The sequence below is a fragment of the Heterodontus francisci genome, chromosome 7, assembly GCF_036365525.1.
Source record: "Heterodontus francisci isolate sHetFra1 chromosome 7, sHetFra1.hap1, whole genome shotgun sequence".
Classification (NCBI taxonomy): domain Eukaryota; kingdom Metazoa; phylum Chordata; class Chondrichthyes; order Heterodontiformes; family Heterodontidae; genus Heterodontus; species Heterodontus francisci.
Genome location: NC_090377.1, coordinates 101190690 through 101210399, shown reverse-complemented (window position 1 = coordinate 101210399; position 19710 = coordinate 101190690). Strand labels below are relative to the sequence as shown.

Sequence of the window (19710 nt, the reverse complement as noted above, 5' to 3'; positions counted from 1 at the left end):
ATTCTAGGATATGAGTCCTTAAATAAAAAAGCACTTTCATAATACTGACTATTATTGGGCCTGCTTTGGATTATATAGAGTTTCTTTGCAGAGTAAATGGTGCTGTTCTATGCAAGATTTCAGCATTTTCAGTTGTGCTGATACGAAAGGAATGAAGTGCAATGTTGTAATTCTTCATTAGAAAGTATGCTTAAAAACCTGATGTTTACACCTTAGATACTCATATCAGCTGTGTTTAAGTGATTGCAGTTTTATGGTTCTTGCTTAATTTTCAAGACGCTATTTCTAAAAATAAGGAGCATGCTGCTTTCCAGTGCAGATTTTAAGGATCTCTCTTTTGGTGATCATTGTCACTTAATTCTACAGTTTCTTGATTTTCTCACTACAGAACAGCAATACAGTGGAACTCTGAGTGTAACAATGAAGGTAAGAAAAAGGGGCAGTAAAATAGATCAATAAAAGTAGATTGTTGCACCAGATATTGGTAGGTGCATGCCAGTTCATTTTTGGGTTACTTCAGAGAGAGCGAGAGACACCCTTTTCAGTAGGCGTGACAAGCTTGTGATAATTCACAAATTAATTGAATACCCTTTTTCTTTGCTTAATATGACTTAAGGGCAAGATGATTGTTTTTTTGAGTTGCACCAATATTGGCTTTTTATGGTCGAACCCAGCTGTAATACGGTGAGGTTAGATCCAAATACTGCTAGGATGATGGATATGATCTGAGATGAGAGAATAAATACTGGAAGGCGTACGACATCACTCTATTGTTCAGCGGCATTGGTATAGTGATTGGAAGTATCGTAGCAATGCATTTCTTTCTAATTAGTACTGGTAGTATTCTGTAGGTGGAAAAGACCTGGCACTATAATGTCTTCAAGTAGATAAATGGCATAACATTGGTTCCTGGGCTAATTAAATTATTGTTAGATGAGACCAGTGTGCTCTTATATAGAATGTAAATGGGTACAAAAGGAATGTAGCATAATATTTTCAAAGCTGTTATGTTTGGAATAAGGTGGAAAGCAGGATAACATCTGTAAAATAGCATACAGTATATTGTGTACTTGTCTGTTGTAAACTGTTTTCTGCCAAATCTTCAGTAACGTGAAAGAGGAGTGTAAAATATTCTGTAATCAATCAATGAATCAACTCTCAGCGAAATCTAGGAATAGAATGTCGTAGAATGGTTATAGCACAGGAGGAGGCCATTTGGCCCATTATGTCTTTGCTGGCTCTCTGCAAGAGCAACTTGACTTGTTCCGCTCCCCTGCCTTTTCCCTCTAGTCCTGCAATTTTTCTCTGTTCAGTTGCTTATCCAATTCCCTTTTGAAAGCCACGATTTAATCTGCCTTCACCATACTCTCAGGCAGTGTATTCCAGATCTTAACCACTCGCTGTGTAAAAAAAAAAGTATTTCCTCCTGTTGCCATTGGTTCTTTTGTCAGTCGCCTTTAATTGGTGTCCTCTGGTTCTCCATCCTTCTGCCAATGGGAACAGTTCTCTCTGTGTAGACCCCTCATGATTTTGAACACCTTTATCAAATCTCCTCTCAACCTTCTCTTATCTAAGGAGAACAACCCCAGCTTCTCCAGTCTATCTATGTAACTAAAGTCCCTTGTCCCTCGAACCATTTTCGTAAATCTTCACCCTTTCTAAAGTGCGATTCTTAGTATTAGACACAATACCCCATTTGAGGCCGAACCAGCGCTTTATTAAGGTTCATGATAACTTCCTTTCTTTTGTACTGTCTGCCTCTATTTATAAAGCCCAGGATCCCGTATGCCTTTTTAATACTTTCTCAACCTGCCCTGCCACCTTCACTGATTTGCGTGCACATTTACCCTACGGTCTCTGTTTCTGCACCCCCTTTAGAATTGTATCCTTTATTTTATATTGCCTGTCTTTGTTCATCCTACTAAAATGTATCACTTCACACTTCTTTGCATTAAATTTCATCTGTGTGCTTGCCCTTTCCACCAGCCTGTCTTTGTCCTCTTGAAGTCTATCACTATTCTCACAATTCAGTATAAATTAACTCTTTTCAAAAAAGCTCAATGACTGGGCCTGAGTTATAGAGATTAAGTGCAAGTGTTAGCAGTCAAAGGCTAAGAACATGTTGGCTGCTGGGGTGATCAAGACATTAACCTTAGTCAGGTTAAGGTTTCCTTTGCTTTGCTTTTTGAGATAGGAGTATCTTTGAACCCTTCCTTCAGGGATTTTGTATGTGCTTGATTTGTTAAATTGCCTTATCTTGTCCCATGATTTTTATTTAGCCCAGCACTGAGAATTTTAATTTCTTGAAAACATTTTTCACAGTGGAGCCTAATGGTGCTAATGTTAAACTAAATCTTCAGATATTTGTAACCTGGTACTTTAAGCCTTGCTTTTATCATTTGTAAATCGGATTGCACGATTACTACTCCACTGGGTTTAATTTGTTATCTTTAGCACACTGATTAACACGTTTGCATAAATTCCTGTTATTTTATCACTCTTAATCCATTTATTTTAAAATAGCACTGGCAGAAATTTTTACCAACATGAAAACAGCAAATTAAACCACTGGGTATGTTGCCACCTAAATCTATTGACCAGAATATATCCATGGTGGTTTATGAAACAAAAGTGTGCTTTTTGACTGAAGCAATCCAAGACTTTTCCCATTGCCTTACTCTTTCCTGATGTCTTATTCTGCATCAAGTCTTTATACAGTTTTCCATTTAAAGATGTAATAATTTCTGTCTCAGCTGTTCCCTGTGACAAAGTATTTCATGCTCCAGTTATCGTCCGTATGAAGACATTTCTCTTAACCTACCGTATCCACATTGTAGTTAACTGTGAAGAACATTTACCTGTCTTGTGCATATGATGTTTTCTCCTAGCATTCATGTATGTAGGAACATAGGAACAGGAGTAGGGTCATGTAGCTCCTCGAGCTGTTCTGCCATTCACTGAGATCATGACTGATCTGCGACCTGAGCTCGTGTACCTGCATTTGCCCCATATTGCTTAGATTTTTTTAAACCAAAGGTATTATCAATACAAAAGCAAAATACTGTGGATGCTGGAAATCTGAAGTAAAAACAGAAAATGCTGGAAATACTCAGCAGGTTTGATAGCATATGTGGAGAGAGAAACAAGAGTTAATGTTCCAGGTCAGTGACCTCTCATTAGAAAAATTACCAATCTCAGTTTTAAAATTAGCAATTGCATCAATTGCTGTTTGCAGAAGAGAATTCCAAACATCTGCCACCATTTGCGTGTGGAAGTGCTTCCCAGTTTTACTCCTGAAAGCTCTGGCCCAACCAGTGGAAATAGTTTCTCCCAATCTACCCTATCTGTTCCCTTTGATATCTTGAATACTTCCATCAAATCAAGACTTAACCTTCTAAATTCCAGGGCATAAACCCTAGTTAGGAGTCCAGGTGTCATTCTAGTAAATCTACGCTGCACTTCATCCATGGCCAATATATCCTTCTGAAGGTGTAGTCCCCAGAACTGCCAGCAGTACTCTAGGGCTTTGTATAGCTGAAGCATGGCTCCTACCCTCTTGTATTCTATTCCTCTCGATATAAAGGCCAGCATTCCAGTAGCCTTTTTGATTATTCTTTGTACATGTAGGGCGGCACAGTGGCGCAGTGGTTAGCACCGCAGCCTCACAGCTCCAGGGGCCCGGGTTCGATTCCGGGTACTGCCTGTGTGGAGTTTGCAAGTTCTCCCTGTGTCTGCGTGGGTTTTCTCCGGGTGCTCCGGTTTCCTCCCACAAGCCAAAAGACTTGCAGGTTGATAGGTAAATTGGCCATTATAAATTGTCACTAGTATAGGTAGGTGGTAGGGAAATATAGGGACAGGTGGGGATGTTTGGTAGGAATATGGGATTAGTGTAGGATGAGTATAAATGGGTGGTTGATGTTCGGCACAGACTCGGTGGGCCGAAGGGCCTGTTTCAGTGCTGTATCTCTAATCTAATCTAAATGTTCATGACACTTTAATGATCTGTGTACTTGGACCCGAAAGTTTCTTTGGATCTCCACCAGCTTTACACCATTTAGAAAATACCCTGTTCTATCCTTTGCAGATCCAAAGTGGCTAAAATGGTGTCGCCGCACCAATTTATATTGGACAACTCTCAATGATTGTTTTCAGTTAATTCTTAAGTTCGCTCATCCTCTGCTTCTCCCGTCTCTCCTCAACTATAGTTTCCCATTCTTGACATCATCCCGGTGAAATATGCTGTACTGGCCTTAATGTCCTTTCTACAATGGGGTATGCAAAATCTCACAGCAATCATAACTGACTGAACAGTTGTTTTGTATGAACTTATCATTACTTATTTACTCTTGTACTCTTTACCCTTATTTATCAAACCCAAAATTCTGTTAATCATTTTTTTTCTTGCTTTATCTCCTTACACTTGCACCTCCAGGGAATTTGTATTTGAGCTCCTGGGCTTTGTTCATTCATACCCGAAGCGTCCTTTCATTGAATGTATACCCCTATTATTTTCCCTCCTGAAATGTACTACCTCACATTTATCCACTCTAAATTGCTTCTGTCACTTGTCTGCCTCTCCCACTAACTCATCTGTTTTCCTGAAGTCTTTTACAGTCGTTTCTAAACCTTTTACTTTTGTGTCATTCACAAATATCAAGATTCTGCTCTCTATTCCAAGTCCAAATCATCTAGCCCTAATTACCCACAGATATCCATGGATTAGAGGCTGGGAATTCTGTGGTGTGGACCTCACTTCCTGCTTCCCCCAAAGCCTGTCCATCTTCTACAAGGTGCAAGTTAGGAGTGTGATAGAATATTTACTATTTGCCTGGATGAATGCAGCTCCAGCGACGCTCAAGAAGCTCCACCCATCCAGGACAAAGCAGCCTGCTTGATTGGCATCCCTTAAACGTTCACTCCCTCCACCACTGGCACACGGTAGCAGCAGTGTGCACCATCTAGAAGATGCACTGTAGCAACCAACGTTCCTTCGACAGCATCTTTCAAATTCGCAATCTCTACCATCTAGAAGGACAAGGGCAGCAGATGCATAGGAACGCAACCACCTACAAGCTCTTCTCCAAGACACACACCATCCTTACTTGGAACTATATCAGTGTTCCTTCATTGGTACTGGGTCAAAATCCTGAAACACTCTCCCTTACAGCACTGGGTGTACTACACCACATGGATGACAGAAGTTCAAAAACGTAGCTCACCACCATCTTTTCAAGGGCAATTAGAAATGGGCAATAAATGTTGGCCTCGCCAGTGATGCTCATATCCCATAAATGAATTTAAAAAACCCCACAGATATCCATTATATCTCTTCAAAAATAACATTTTCAAAAGTTGAAGTGGTGTTTGTTCTTAAATTACATCTCATTATAATTCTGTGAACTTTCTAATTGGGTTGTTAAAGCATTCTCTTGTAGATTTTTATTTGGTCAGGTGCCCTTAACCAACATCACAAACAGTTTAATTTGCTATTTATCTCATTGCCAATTGAGATTGTGGGACCTTGTGTGCAAATTGGCTTGCCACACTTTCCTACATTACAATAGTGACTACAGTTCAAACGCTTTTCATTGCTTGTTAAATGCTTTGGCATGTACTGAGGTTGTGAAAGGTGCTATGCAAAAGTTTTTTTTTGTTCATATCTTCATTTTTTATTGTGAAACTCAACACGGCTGCAATCAGAATCCTTCCACTGACTTGTTATTGTGGATAACTTTTTAGTTTTGGAATAATTTATAGAACCTGAATACTCCAGCTTAATTCTATAATATGCAAACAGAAAATGCTGGAAATATTCAGGTCTGGCAGCATCTTTGGAGAGAGAAAAACAGAGTTCACATTTTAGGATGATGTCCTTTCATCAGAACTGGAAGAAGTTAAGAGTTTTAAGTTTATGAGCAAATATAGAGCCAGGGGAAAGGAAGGGAAAGAACAAAGGGGAAGGTATGTGGTGGAGTGGAGGGCAGGAGTGATTAAATGACAGAAGGGATGAAGCTGCAAGACAAGTAACAAAATATGAGTCTTGAGGTGTAATTGGTCACAGCAGAAACATTACCAGCACCTGCTGTCTGAGAAAGTGAGCGTGGATCCTAGGAAATGGTGAGAACATTGGTTTGAGGAATGCTGAATATCATGGAGATATCTGTAATCTTGGTGGGTCTGAAACACAAAAGTTGGAATCCATTTATAATGCTTCAGCCAAGATGCCAAGGAAAGAGGTGTGGCTGTGAAAGTGAGTTTTAGTAGTTACCTGATGAAACACGAGAAGGGAAACAGAAAGGTGAACCATGTTGAGGAGGAAAGCTGTGGACTCCAGAATGATATCAATGTTTTGGTTGAGTGGGCAGAAAAATGGCAAATGGAATTCAATCCAGAGAAGTGTTAGGTATTGCTTTTGGGGAGGGCAAATAAAGCGAGTGGAAGCCTGTGACCAGTGGTGTACTGCAGGGATCGGTGTTGGGACCATTGCTGTTTGTAGTGTACTTTAATGATTTAGACGTGAATATAGGAGGTATGATAAGTTCGCAGATGACACGAAAATTGGTGGTGTCATAAATAGTGAGGAGGAAAGCCTTAGATTACAGGATAAAGATGGGCGGAACAGTGGCAAATGGAATTTAATCCTAAAAAGTGTGAGGTGATGCATTTTGGGAGGACTAACAAGACAAGGGAATATACAATGGATGGTAGGACCCTAGGAAGTACAGAAGGTCAGCGGGACCTTGGTGTACTTGTCCATAGATCAATGAAGACAGCAGCACAGGTTGATCAGGTGGTTAGGAAGGCATATGGGATACTTGCCTTTATCAGCTGAGGCATAGAATATAAGAGCAGGGAGGTTATGATGGTGCTGTATAAAATGTTAGTTAGGTCACAGCTGGAGTATTGTGTACAGTTCTGGGCACCACACTATAGGAAGGATGTGATTGCACTGGAGAGGTTGCAGAGGAGATTCACCAGGATGTTGCCTGGGCTGGAGCATTTCAGCTATGAAGAGAGACTGAAAAGACTAGGATTGTTTTCCTTAGAGCAGAGAAGGCTGAGGAGGGGACATGATTGAGGTATACAAAGTTATGAGGGGCATAGATAGGTTAGATGGGAAGAAACTTTTTCCCTTAGCGGAGTGGTCAATAACCAGGGAGCATAGATTTAAGGTAAGGGGCAGGAGGTTTAGAGGGGATTTGAGGAAAGATTTTTTCACCCAGTGGGTGGTTGGAATCTGGAACACACTGTCTGAGGAGGTGGTAGAGGCAGGAACTCTCACAACAGTTAAGAAGTATTTAGATGAGCACTTGAAACGCCATAGCATACAAGGCTACAGGCCAAGTGCTGGAAAATGGGATTAAAATAGGTGCTTGATGGCTGGCGTGGACACGATGGGCCGAAGGGCCTGTTTCTGTGCTGTATTACTCTATGACTCTGTGTAAAAGAGACAAATGGAAAGCCAGTTAAGAGCAGAACAACTTCAAAGTGGGCATTCTTGGAAGTGAAGTGGCAGGACTTAAATACTAAGCCAAAAGTAAAATACTGTGGATTCTGGAAACCTGATATTAAGAACAGAAAATGCGAGAAATACTCAACAGTCTAGGCTGCGTCTTTGAATGTAGTGTGTTATTTTAATTTTAGTTTTTTTTTTCCACTGGCTGTTTGTTTTGCATGTTCATATTTGAGTAAATAGGGAAAGGGGAAGAGGATAGAAAATGGAAAGTATTTCTATTTAAAGGATAGCTGTCTAATGGTGCCCTCACACACCTCTCCTATTCCAGTTGTCCTGCCTAGAAGAGGGCTTAGTGCGTGTGGTTAATCCTTCCCCAGCAGTTTACATTTTATTTTTTAAAATTCCTTTATGGGGATGTGGGCGTCACTGGCCAGGACAACATTTATTGCCCATTACTACTTGCCCATGAGAAGGTGGTGGTGAAATGCCTTCTTGAACCGTTGCATCCATGTAGGGTAGGTACACCCACAGTGCTGTTACGAAGGGAGTTCCATGATTTTGACTCAGTGACAGTGAAGGAACGGCGATATAGTTCCAAGTCAGGATGGTGTGTGGCTTGGAGGGGAACTTGTGGGTGGTGCTGTTCCCATGCATTAACTGCCCTTGTCCTTCTAGTTGGTAGAGGTCGTGGGTTTGGAAGGTGCTGTCTAAGGAGCCTTGGTGCATTGTTGCAGTACATCCTGTAGATGGTGTACACTGCTGCCAATGTGCGTCGGTGGTGGAGGGAGTGAATGTTTGTGGATGGGGTGTCAATCAAGCGGGCTGCTTTGTCCTGGATGATGTTGAGCTTGAGTGTTGTTGGCGCTGCACCCATTCAGGCAAGTGGAGAGTATTCCATCACACTCCTGTGCCTTGTAGATGGTGGACAGGCTTTGGGGAGTCAGGAGGTGAGTTACTTGCCGCAGGATTCCTAGCCTCTGACCTGCTCTTGTAGCCACGGTATTTATATGGCTACTCCAGTTCAGTTTCTGGTCAATGGTAACCCCCAGGATGTTAATAGTGGGGGATTCAGTGATGGTAATGCCATTGAATGTCAAGGGGAGATGGTTAGATTCCCTCTTGTTGGAGATGGTCATTGCCTGGCACTTGTGTGGCACGAATGTTACTTGCCACTCATCAGCCCAAGCCTGGATATTGTCCAGGTCTTGCAGCATTTTTACACTGACTGCTTCAGTATCTGAGGAGTCACGAATGGTGCTGAATATTGTGCAATCATCAGCGAACATCCCCACTTCTGACCTTATGATTGAAGGAAGATCATTGATGAAGCAGCGGAAGATGGTTGGACCTAGGACACTACCATGAGGAACTGCTGCAGTGATGTCCTGGAGCTGAGATGATTGACCTCTAACTACCACAACCATCTTCCTTTGTGCTAGGTACGACTCCAACCAGCGGAGGGTTTCCGCCTGATTCCCATTGACTCCAGTTTTGCTCGGGCTTCTTCATGCCATACTCGGTCAAATGGTGCTTTGATGTCAAGGGCAGTCACTCTCATCTCACCTCTTGAATTCAGCTCTTTTGTCCATATTTGAACTATGGTTTTAATGAGATCAGGAGCTGAGTGTCCCTGGCGAAACCCAAACTGAGCGTCACTGAGCAGGTTATTGCTAAGCAAGTGCCGCTTGATAGCACTGTCGACGACACTTTCCATCACTTTACTGGTCGAGAGTAGACTGATGGGGCAGTAATTGGCCGGGTTGGATTTGTCCTGCTTTTGTGTACAGGGCATAGCTGGACAATTTTCCACATTGCAGGGTAGATGCCAGTGTTGTAGCTGTACTGGAACAGCTTGGCTAGGGGCACGGCAAGTTCTGGAACAAAGGTCTTCAGTACTATTGCCGGAATATTGTGAGGGCCCATAGCCTTTGCAGTATCCAGTGCCTTCAGTCGTTTCTTGATATCACGCGGAGTGAATCAAATTGGCTGAAGACTGGCATCTGTGATGCTGGGGACTTCAGGAGGAGACCGAGATGAATTATCCACTCGGCACTTCTGGCTGAAGATGGTTGCAAATGCTTCAGCCTTATCTTTTGCACTGATGTGCTGGGCTTCCCCATCAATGAGGATGGGCATATTTGTGGAGCCACCTCCTCCAGTTAGTTGTTTAATTGTCCAACACCATTCACGACTGGATGTGGCAGGACTGCAGAGCTTGGATCTGATCCGTTGCTTGTGGGATGGCTTAGCTTTGTCTATCGCTTGCTGCTTATGCTGTTTTGCATGTAAGTAGTCTTGGGTTGTAGCTTCACCAGGTTGACACCTCATTTTGAGGTATGTCTGGTGCTGCTCCTGGCATGCCCTCCTGCACTCTTCATTGAACCAGGATTGATCCCTTGGTTTGATGTTAATGTTAGAGTGGGGGATATGCCGGGCCATGAGGTTACAGATTATGGTTGAGTACAGTTCTGCTGCTGCTGATGGCCCACAGCGTCTCATGGATGCCTAGTTTTGCATTGCTAGATCTGTTTGAAATCTATCCCATTTAGCACGGCGATAGTGCCACACAACCCGATGGAGGGTATCCTCAATGTGAAGATGCGACTTTGCCTCCAAAACTCCTATAGATATAGAATGAAGTGATTATTTCCTAAACATTTAAATGAAGTTGGGTATGTTTAAAATTGCCCAAGAATTTTGGGGAGCTCCCAAGAACATTTCAAATCTGTCAAAAATCCATGTGGTTTCAAATCCAAGCAGCGTGAGGCTGCTGCTGCTGGAAGTCTCTGATCATTTCCCTCAGGCATTGGGTTGGGTTTGGACTAAGGATTTACACTAGAACCTTTCCATCGCACAAAATAATTTTGCAACCATGCCAAAATTGAAGAATAGACATTGTCAAAATTAATCCATTGAACCATGGCCGTAAAGGACGAGACCAGAAATTCTTTACCAGTTTCTTTGACGCTTTGTAGTCAACAAACTGACTTGTCTGCCTAGAATGTGATATCTTTTCCCTCTTTTTGTCCAATCCTCATCTAACATTTACAGATCAAGTATGGCAGTGATCAGATAAAGGAAAAGCTTCCTGTGCACATTCCTTTCTCCTTATTGCAGAAGTGATGTTTTTCAGTATCTAATAATTTATTAACTTGTGAGTAATTAGTTCTGAAATAGTAACATCAGTCAGAAGTTTTAATGACTTGTGAATGAAATTGTCAGTTTAGTGATAGTTCGTGCAGCATTATGGGCACTTCTGTGTTGTGAACTTTTATCTACTCTGATATATATGAAGTAGGAGCAGGAAAAGGCCATTCAGTCCCTCGAGCCTGCTCCTCCATTTAATAAGATCATCACAGATCTTATTGTGGCCACAACTCCGCTTTCCTGCCGGGCCCTCATAACTCTTGACTCCCTTATAGATCAAAAATCTGTCGAACTCAGCCTCGTATTCAATGAAGAAAATTCCAAAGATTAATGACCCTCAGAGAAGAAATTCCTCCTTATCTCTGTCTTAAATGGGAGATCCCTTATTTTGAAACTGCCCCCTAGTTCTAGATTCCCCCACAAGGGGGAAACATCCTCTTAGCATCTGCTCTTTCAAGCCCCCTCGAAATCTTACATGTTTCCATAAGATCAGCTCTCATTCTTCTAAACTCTAATGAGTATAGGCCCAATCTGCTGAACCTTTCCTCATAAGGAAATCCCTTCATCCCAGGAATCAGCCTGGTCAACCTTCTCTGAACTGCTTCTAATGCAAGTATATCCTTCCTTAGACCAAAACTCTATGCAGTACTCTGTGTGGGGTCTCGCTAATGCCCTATACAGTTGTAGCAAAACTTCCCTACTCCATCCCCCTTGCAATAAATGCCAACATTCCATTTGCCTTCCTAATTACTTGCTATACCTGCTAACGTTTGTGATTCATGTACGAGGACACCCAGATCCCTCTATTGCAGCATTCTGCAGTCTGTCTGTTTAAATAAAATTCTGCTTTTCTGTTCATCACACCAAAGTGGACATCACATTTCCCACATTGTACTCCATCTGCCAAAGTTTTGGGCACTCACTCACTTAACCTATCTATATCCCTTTCAAGACACTTTCTGTCCTCAACTTGTTTTCCTACCTATCTTGGTATTGTCAGTAAATTTGGCTACAATACACTTGGTCTCTTCGTTCAAGTCATTAACATAGATTGTAAATAGTTGAAGCCCCAGCACTGATCCCTGTGGCACTCCACTAGTTATAGTTTGTCAACCTGAAAATTCCCCATTTATCCCAACACTCTGTCCTGTTAGTTTGCCAATCCTCCATCCATGCTAATATGTTACCCCCAATACCATGAGCTCATGTGTAGTAATCTTTTATGTGGCACTTTATTGAATGCCTTTTGGAAATCCAAATACACTACATCTACTGGTTTTTCTTTATCCACCCTGCTTGTTACATTCTCAAAGAACTCTAAGTTTGTCAAACACAATTTCCCTTTCATAAAATCATGCTGACTCTACCTGATTGCATTATGATTTTCTAAATGCCCTGTTACTACTTCCTTAATAATGGATTCCACCATTTTCTCAGTGACAGATGTTAGGCTAACTGGCCTATAGATTCCTACTTTCTGTCTCCCTCCGATCTTGAATAGAGGTGTTACATTTGTGGTTTTCCAATCCACTGGGATCTTTTCAGAATGTAGGAAATTTTGGAAGATTACAACCAATGCAGCCACTTCTTTTAAGACCCTAGGATGCAGGCCATCCGGTCCAAGGGACTTGTTGGCCTTTGGTCCCATTAGTTTTCCAAGTACTTTTTCTCTAGTGATCGTGATTGTTTTTAAGTTCCTGCCTCCCTTTTGCCTCTTGATTTTCTACTATTCTTGGGATACTTGTCTTCTATTGTGAAGACAAACAAAATACTTGTTCAAAGTCTCTGCCATTTCCTTGTTTCGCATTATTAATGCCCCAGGCTCATCCTCTAAGGGACCAATACTTACTTTAGCTACTCTTTTCCTTATATACTTGAAATTGGAGACCATAGTTTTGACAGTATTAATCTTTTTGTCTAATGCAGAATTAGCAGTGTAGTACTGTTATCCAATACTTTAGGCACTAGCCACCTGGCAAATTAGGAATCCAGCTGCAGCTAATTGTATTTTTGATTAGTAAATGAGAGTAATAGACGCTGTTGTTGGGCATGTGATCTCAATACTCATATAGGGGAGGTGATGGCATAGTAGTAATGTCACTGAACCAGTAACCCACTGGCCCCGGCTAATGCTCTGGGGGCATGGGTTCAAATCCCACCATGGTAGCTGGTGGAATTTAAATTCAATTAATGAATAAATTTAGTTAATTAATCTGGAATTGAAAGCTAGTCTCATTAATGGTGCCATGAAGCTATAATTGATTGCTGTAAAAATCCATCTGGTTCACTAATGTCCTTTAGGGAAGGAAATCTGCTGTATTTACCTGGTCTAGCCTACGTGTGACTCCAGATCCATAGTAATGTGCTTGACTCTTAACTGCCCTCTGAAATAGCTTAGCAAGCCACTCAGCTGTCAAGGGCAATTAGGGATGGGCCACAGATGTTAGCCTTGCCAGCGACACCCACATCCCATGAAAGAATAAAAAAAATTCATGTGTATGCATGTGCTCTTTCATCTTTGTGCATTTTTTTTTTAGCTAAATTGTAATGCGTTTTGAGTGTTTTTCCCCCTTGGTTACTGCTTATTGGTTATCTGCTAAAATATTGTTTATCATGGAGACACCAGCAACACTTGATAGTTCTCCTCTGTATGTAGTCAGCTTGACCAATTGGAATAACTTCTGCATGCCAGAAGAAAGCAAGCCCAACCAGCAGCTCCACCAAGGCACGATATGGCAAAAAAAAAACTGCATCATGTTCTTGAGTGCATGTTATGGGTCTGTCGCCTGTTATGCGAGTTAACTTTCTCAGCAATGATTTTGATGAAGTCAGATTACTTCTAGCAACTACTCAAAAAAAAAAATGTCGAAGCTGCATAAGATGTGTTGTGTGTGATAAATTCATGCCAGAATTCCAAACATTGGTGAAGGAGAAAGACTGCAGAGTTTCACACTGAATGGTAGATGTTTGTTAAGTAAACATACATGTGAAGAACATTTACCAGTATTGTGTGTAAGGCGTTTTCCATTTCAAATTAGTGTATGTGTTGAAAACAGTGCTATCATAGCCACAGCTGTGACTAGCCAGCAATTTTTATTGGACAACATTGGTCTAGAAGAGAGTGATAGTTTTATTTGTAAAATGATGCACATCATTTTTACAGCTTTTCTTGCTCATGAGTTCTTTATAGGCACATTTATTTTGTGAACAACTCAGAACCTCGTGAGTTGGGTAGTAGATTAATACTGGCCATGAAGTTAACCTTGCTAGTGCCTAGTTACTCACAGCAGAAATGCTGTTCATGAAAAGTGAAACATTAATCTAAGCTCTTCATTCTCTTTAGGAAGTTACAGCTAGCAGTCGTCATTATGTTGACCGGCTCTTCGATCCTGACCCCCAGAAGGTGTTGCAAGGTGTTATGTAAGTACTGTATGAGGATATGTAATCCATCTTCTGGATTCTTGTGTAAAATTCATTGAAATTTACAAACTACAAGGTTTTATGTCTCATTTGTGCATAAACTAAGCAGTCACATAGACTGCAGTTAATGAATTAATGATTATATCCAAGTCTGCCCTATATTTTATATTTTGGGACTGAATGAACATATGGCAATCTCAGCTGTGACAATTAAAGATATTTTGATGTTTTCAATATATAACTGGATATATGGAAATAGGTACAGAAAAAGCATACAAAACCTTTAATTGGAAGCCATAATTGTGTGGTAGTTTCTAAACATAGGCATTGCTGTGATTGAAAGTACTGAAGTAAGCCACAATTAAATAATGACCTCAAGATCAGTCATAATGAATAAAAATGAAAGTGGTATCTTAATTAGTCTTGTGAACAGTGGATGCAGTTATCACTTCAAAAGAAGAGGCATGGTGCTTGGTTCCAGCTATTTTGACTGAGACATGATTTTGTTTGACTTGCCATATCAGTCTGAAATGTAAAATGAGCTGCAATTCTAAAATCATAACTCCACAAGGAGTGTTAGACTGTCCCTTTTTAAAAAAAAAGCCAAGAATAACCTGGCCAAGCACTGTAGAGGACATCCTAGAAGCTGATGTCAATTGGAAACAGGTGCAGCAGCTTGCCAAAAAATATACTGTAGTGGAAGAGTGATGGTAGCCCTATGTGCCTAGGGTTCTACATGGCCCACAGCTGATTGTTAGTTTTAAATGGGCTCTACTGAAAGTGTGGGGAGAGCGTATCCAGGAGTATAAGTCCTGGAAACAAAACTCTTTACTTTCAAATTAAGTATTGAACTATCAAGCCTCTTTGTTTTTAGTGACCATTTGTGTCTGTTTACTTTTTTTTTTGTGCAGTGACATGAAGAATGCTGTAATTGGAAATAACAAACAAAAAGCTAATCTGATTGTCCTGGGAGCAGTACCAAGGTAGTGTAATAGTTTAATCCTTTTCTTTGTTTGGTGAATAGGAATAGGCCCTTTAGTCCCTTGGGCATGTTCCGCCATTCATTGAGAGCATGGCTGATTTGGGACCTAACTCCATATACTCGCCTTTGTCCCATATCCCTTAATACCTTTGGTTAACAGAAATCTATCATTCTGAGAATCAAAATTAGCAATTGACCCAGCATCAACAGCCATTTGCGGACGAGAGTTCCAAACTTCTACCACCCTGTGTCAGCTGTGGCTCAGTTGGTAGTGCTCTCTGAGTCAGTGGTTGCAGGTTCTGAGTCTCGCCCCAGGACTTGAGTGCAATAATCTAGGCTGACACTTAAGTGCAGTACTGAGGGAGTGCTGTACTGTCACGCAGTCCTGTCTTCCAGATGAGATATTAATCTGAGGTTCTCGTAGGTATTATTTTGAAGAGGAGCAGCGGAGTTCTCCTTGATGTCCTAACCAATATTTATCCCTCAATCATTATCACAAAAACAGATTATCGGGTCATTATCACATTGCTATTTGTAGGAATTTGCTCTGCACAGATTAGCTACCAATTTTCCTACATTGCAACAGTGATTATGCTTCAAAAGTACTTCATTGGTTGTAAAGTGCTTTGGGATGTCTGGTGGTCATGAAAGGTGCTATATAAATGCAGGTTGTTTTCTTTGCGTGTAGAGGCGTTTCCTGACCACTTCTGAAAGGCCTGGCTCTTATTCTCATGCTTATGTGCCCTAGTGCTGGATTCCCCAACCAGCAGAAATAGTTTCTTTTGACCCGCACTATCGGTTCCCCTCAATATCTTAATCTTCAATTAAATCACTCCTTAACCTTCTAAGTTACAGGAAAATCAACCTTAGCTTGTGTAATCTCTCCTCGTAATTTAATCCTTGCAGTCCTGCTATCATTCTAGTAAATATACACTGCACTGCCTCTAAGGCAGATACGTTCTTCAGGTGCGGTGCCTAGAACTGAATACCATACTCCAGGTGTGATCTAACCAGGGCTTTGCATAGCTGTAACAAGACTTCACCCCCCTTCTATTCCTCTAGCTTTACAGGCCAGCATTTCATTAGACTTTTGATTATTTCAGAACTTTTTTGTGACATTTTAATCTATGTACTTGGATCCCTAAGTCCCTTTGGACCTCTCCTGTTTCTAGCTTTTCACCATTTAGAAAGTACTCTGTTCTATCCTTTTTAGGTCCAAAGTGGATAACTTCACACTTGCCTATATTGAAATCCATTTGCCATAGTTTTACCCATTCATGTAATCTATTAATATCTCTAATTTCATTCTTGGGAACATCGGAGCAGGAATAGGTCATTCAGCCCTTCGAGCCTGCTCCGCCATTCTAGATCATGGCGGATCGTCTACCTCAACGCCATGGTCCTGCACTATTCCCATATCCCTCGATATCACTAGCAACTAGAAATCTATCGATATCTGTCTTGACCTTACTCAGTAACTGAGTTCCACCACTCTGAGGCAGAGAATTCCAAAGATTCACCACCCTCTGAGTGAAGAAGTTCCTCCTCATCTCAGTCCTAAATGGCCTACCCCTTATCCCGAGACTGTGTCCCCTGGTTCTAGATTCCCCAGCCAGAGAAATGTCCTTTCTGCATCTACCCTGTCTATCCTTGTAAGAATTTTTAAAGTTTCTATGAAATCGCCTCTCATTCTTCTAAACTCTGAGAATACAGGCCCAGTCTCCTCATAGGACAATCCCACCATCCCAGGAATCAGTTTGGTGAACCTCCGCTGCACTCCCTCTATGGCAAGTATATCCCTCTTCAGGCAAGGGGACCAGAAATGCACACAATATTCCTGGTGCGGCCTCATCAATGCTCTGTACAACTGAAGCAAGACTTCTTTGCACCTGTACTCAAATCCTCTTGCGATAAAGGATAACATACCGTTTGCCTTCCTAATTGTTTGCTGCACCTGCATGCTAGCTTTCAGTGACTTGTGAACAAGGACATCTAGGTCCCTTTGGAAATCAACACTTTCCAATCTCTCACCGTTTAAGAAATACTCTGCACCTCTGTTCCTCCTACCAAAGTGGATAACCTCACACTTATCCACATTATATTCCATCTGCCATGTTCTTGCCCACTCACTCAACCTGCCCAAATCCCCTTGAAGCCTCTTTGCATCCTCCTCACAACTCACATTCCCACCAAGTTTTGTGTCATTCACAAACTTGGAAATGTTACAATTGGTCCCCACATCCAAATCATTGATATAGATTGTGAACAGCTGGGGCCCAAGCACTGATCCTTGCAGTACCCCACTGGTCACAGTCTGCCAACCTGAGAATGACCCATTTCTTCCTACTCTTTGTTTTCTGCCTTTTACCCAATCCGCAATCCATGCTAGTATATTACCCCAAATTCCATGTGCTTTAATTTTGCTTAGTAACCTCCTATGTGGGACTTTATCAAAAGCCTTCTGAAAGTCCAAATACACTACATCTACTGTTTTCCCCTTAGTCACTCTACTAGTAACATCTTCAAAAACCTAACAGGTTTGTCAAACATGATTCTCCCCTTCATAAATGCACGTTGACTCTGCCGAATCAGCCCATTATTTTCTAAGTGTCCAGTAATCACATCCTTTATAATAGATTCTAGTATTTTCCCTACTACCGACATCGGGCTAACAGGTCTGTAGTTCCCCGTTTTCTCTATTTCCATCTACACTGCTTACAATGCTGCTTATCTTTGTGTTATCAGCAAACTTGGATATGTGGCTTAATTAACAATTACATTGTTAATACTATAATGAATAGTTGGGGCCCCGACACTGATCCCTGTAGGCACCACTAGGCACATCCTGCCAATGCGAATACCCGCCCATTATCCCGACTCTCTCTGCCTCTCGGACAAACTCCTAAGCAGGTCAATAATTGAGCTTCAACTTTAGCTACTAGTATCTTATGAGGGACTTTATTGAATGCCTTCTAGAATGCTGCTGAACTAAATATATGAAAAAATTATTCTAAAATGCACCAGTATTAGGATAAGCAAATATTAAGCTCTATAACCAAGCATGTTGAGGAACAAGCCCTTGTGTGTATGTGTTCTTAATTGGCTCCAGAACATAAATTGCCCATGATTTGGGACAGACAAACAAATTTTGGGGATGGGACGTGTACAAATTCATCTTCATGTAATCTAAGATATTTTCTGAGGGGCTATGGAATGTAATTGGAGTAGAATAGAGGGTTCTTTACTGTAACTGATATGTGATGCTCTGTTTTTGATGCTCATGCTGGAGGAGGCCAAAGTAGAAAGTGTTCCTTTTCTTAGCATCAACATTGATTAACTTGTGCAGGGGGGGAAACCCTCTAAAATATAGAACTTTTGGAGAGTATCCTGATAATTCAGTTGCATTTACACTAAAAGCATAATTTTCCAAAACATTGAATTAAGTAATACAGCAAAATGGGAATTTAGTAGTAAAATTTGAATTGCCGTATCATTTGCGATGTGACTTTGAATTAAGAGGAATAAACAGGGTTAATAATAAAAGTTGATGTTTTAATTCTGGTGTAATGTGCATAGGTTGTTATAAACACTGTTAAGATTCTTTCACAAATGTGAAATGGCCTGAATGCTAAAATGTTACATTCTTTCAATTGGTCTTTAAACTCCCTAAGAATGCATTGTGCAGTATGGAGCACTAATTACATTAACTGTTCAGGTTCTTCAGTAGTGAAGTAATTATTAATGCACAAATCAAATCTGCTCTGCCGTTTCTGTACCAATGGACATTTATTGACTTAAAAGGACTTGTGATTTACTAAAGCTCTCAATTTACATTTTGGTCACTAATTTTGGTCAAAGGAAAATACTAACATTTGCAGTTCTTGTTGGAACTAAAAAGGCTATTACCTGGCCAGTTGGGACTAACTTTTCAAGTATATTTTAGAAATGAAAATATTTTTTCTTCACTTCAACTTGAGTTTAAATATATATTTAATTTCCTTTTTTATTTTGCAGATTATTGTACCTACTACAGCAAGAGACTTCGACCGTAGAACTTAAAACCGAATGTGCAGTAGTATTAGGAAGTCTTGCAATGGGCACAGAAAATAATGTCAAGTCTTTGTTAGATTGTCACATAATTCCAGCGTTACTACAAGGTACTATTGTTTTGAAGACGTGCATTAAAGTTTGAGCGAACGTCATGCCAGTTTGTTTGACATGAAAGCTGTTCTCGTGGCTTACATGGTATAATATTGAGTCACCTACGCCTACGTGCCAAGTGCTGGAGAATGGGATTAGAATAGATAGGCTTGATGGCCGGTGTGGACACAGTGGGCCGAAGGGCCTGTTTCTGTACTATGTAATACCAAATGTGACCCCTGGCTTGTTGTGTTAGTTTGGTTAGTGGAGGGATGCTACAATTGGCTTCAGCATTCTAGGCTAGTTTGGAGGTGTGAACAGTTAGAATTCCTGTTTTTGTTAACTGTTCAGTGAATCCTGTTTGGACGTATCTGTAGACGTCAACTTCTGGTGAATGACTGATGAGGCTCAAGCTCGCATATGATGTGTCCCAAGCCAGATAGCCTGCTGATACTGCCCAGGTGAACAATGTGTTGAATGGTCATTTAATGAAGTTAATGGAAAGCTACTAGTGCACATGTTTGTGAAATGTGACTAGACTGTGGAATATACTGAATATCAGATT

General features: G+C 41.0%; 1 protein-coding gene across 4 annotated transcripts in view; it reads left to right on the top strand.

The window, feature by feature from the left end:
* armc8 (armadillo repeat containing 8) overlaps positions 1-19710 on the top strand; it is a 127428-nt gene that overhangs the window by 4935 nt on the left and 102783 nt on the right. For 2 of the 4 annotated variants that reach the window (XM_068035735.1, XM_068035734.1), the window contains exons 2-5: positions 389-426; positions 13947-14023; positions 14935-15006; positions 19020-19162. In XM_068035735.1, coding sequence (XP_067891836.1) covers positions 421-426; positions 13947-14023; positions 14935-15006; positions 19020-19162 — 298 coding nt within the window. In that variant the 5' untranslated portion in view covers positions 389-420. The remainder of the gene's footprint in view (positions 1-388; positions 427-13946; positions 14024-14934; positions 15007-19019; positions 19163-19710) is intronic. The other 2 variants (XM_068035733.1, XM_068035732.1) reach the window with 1 other exon arrangement.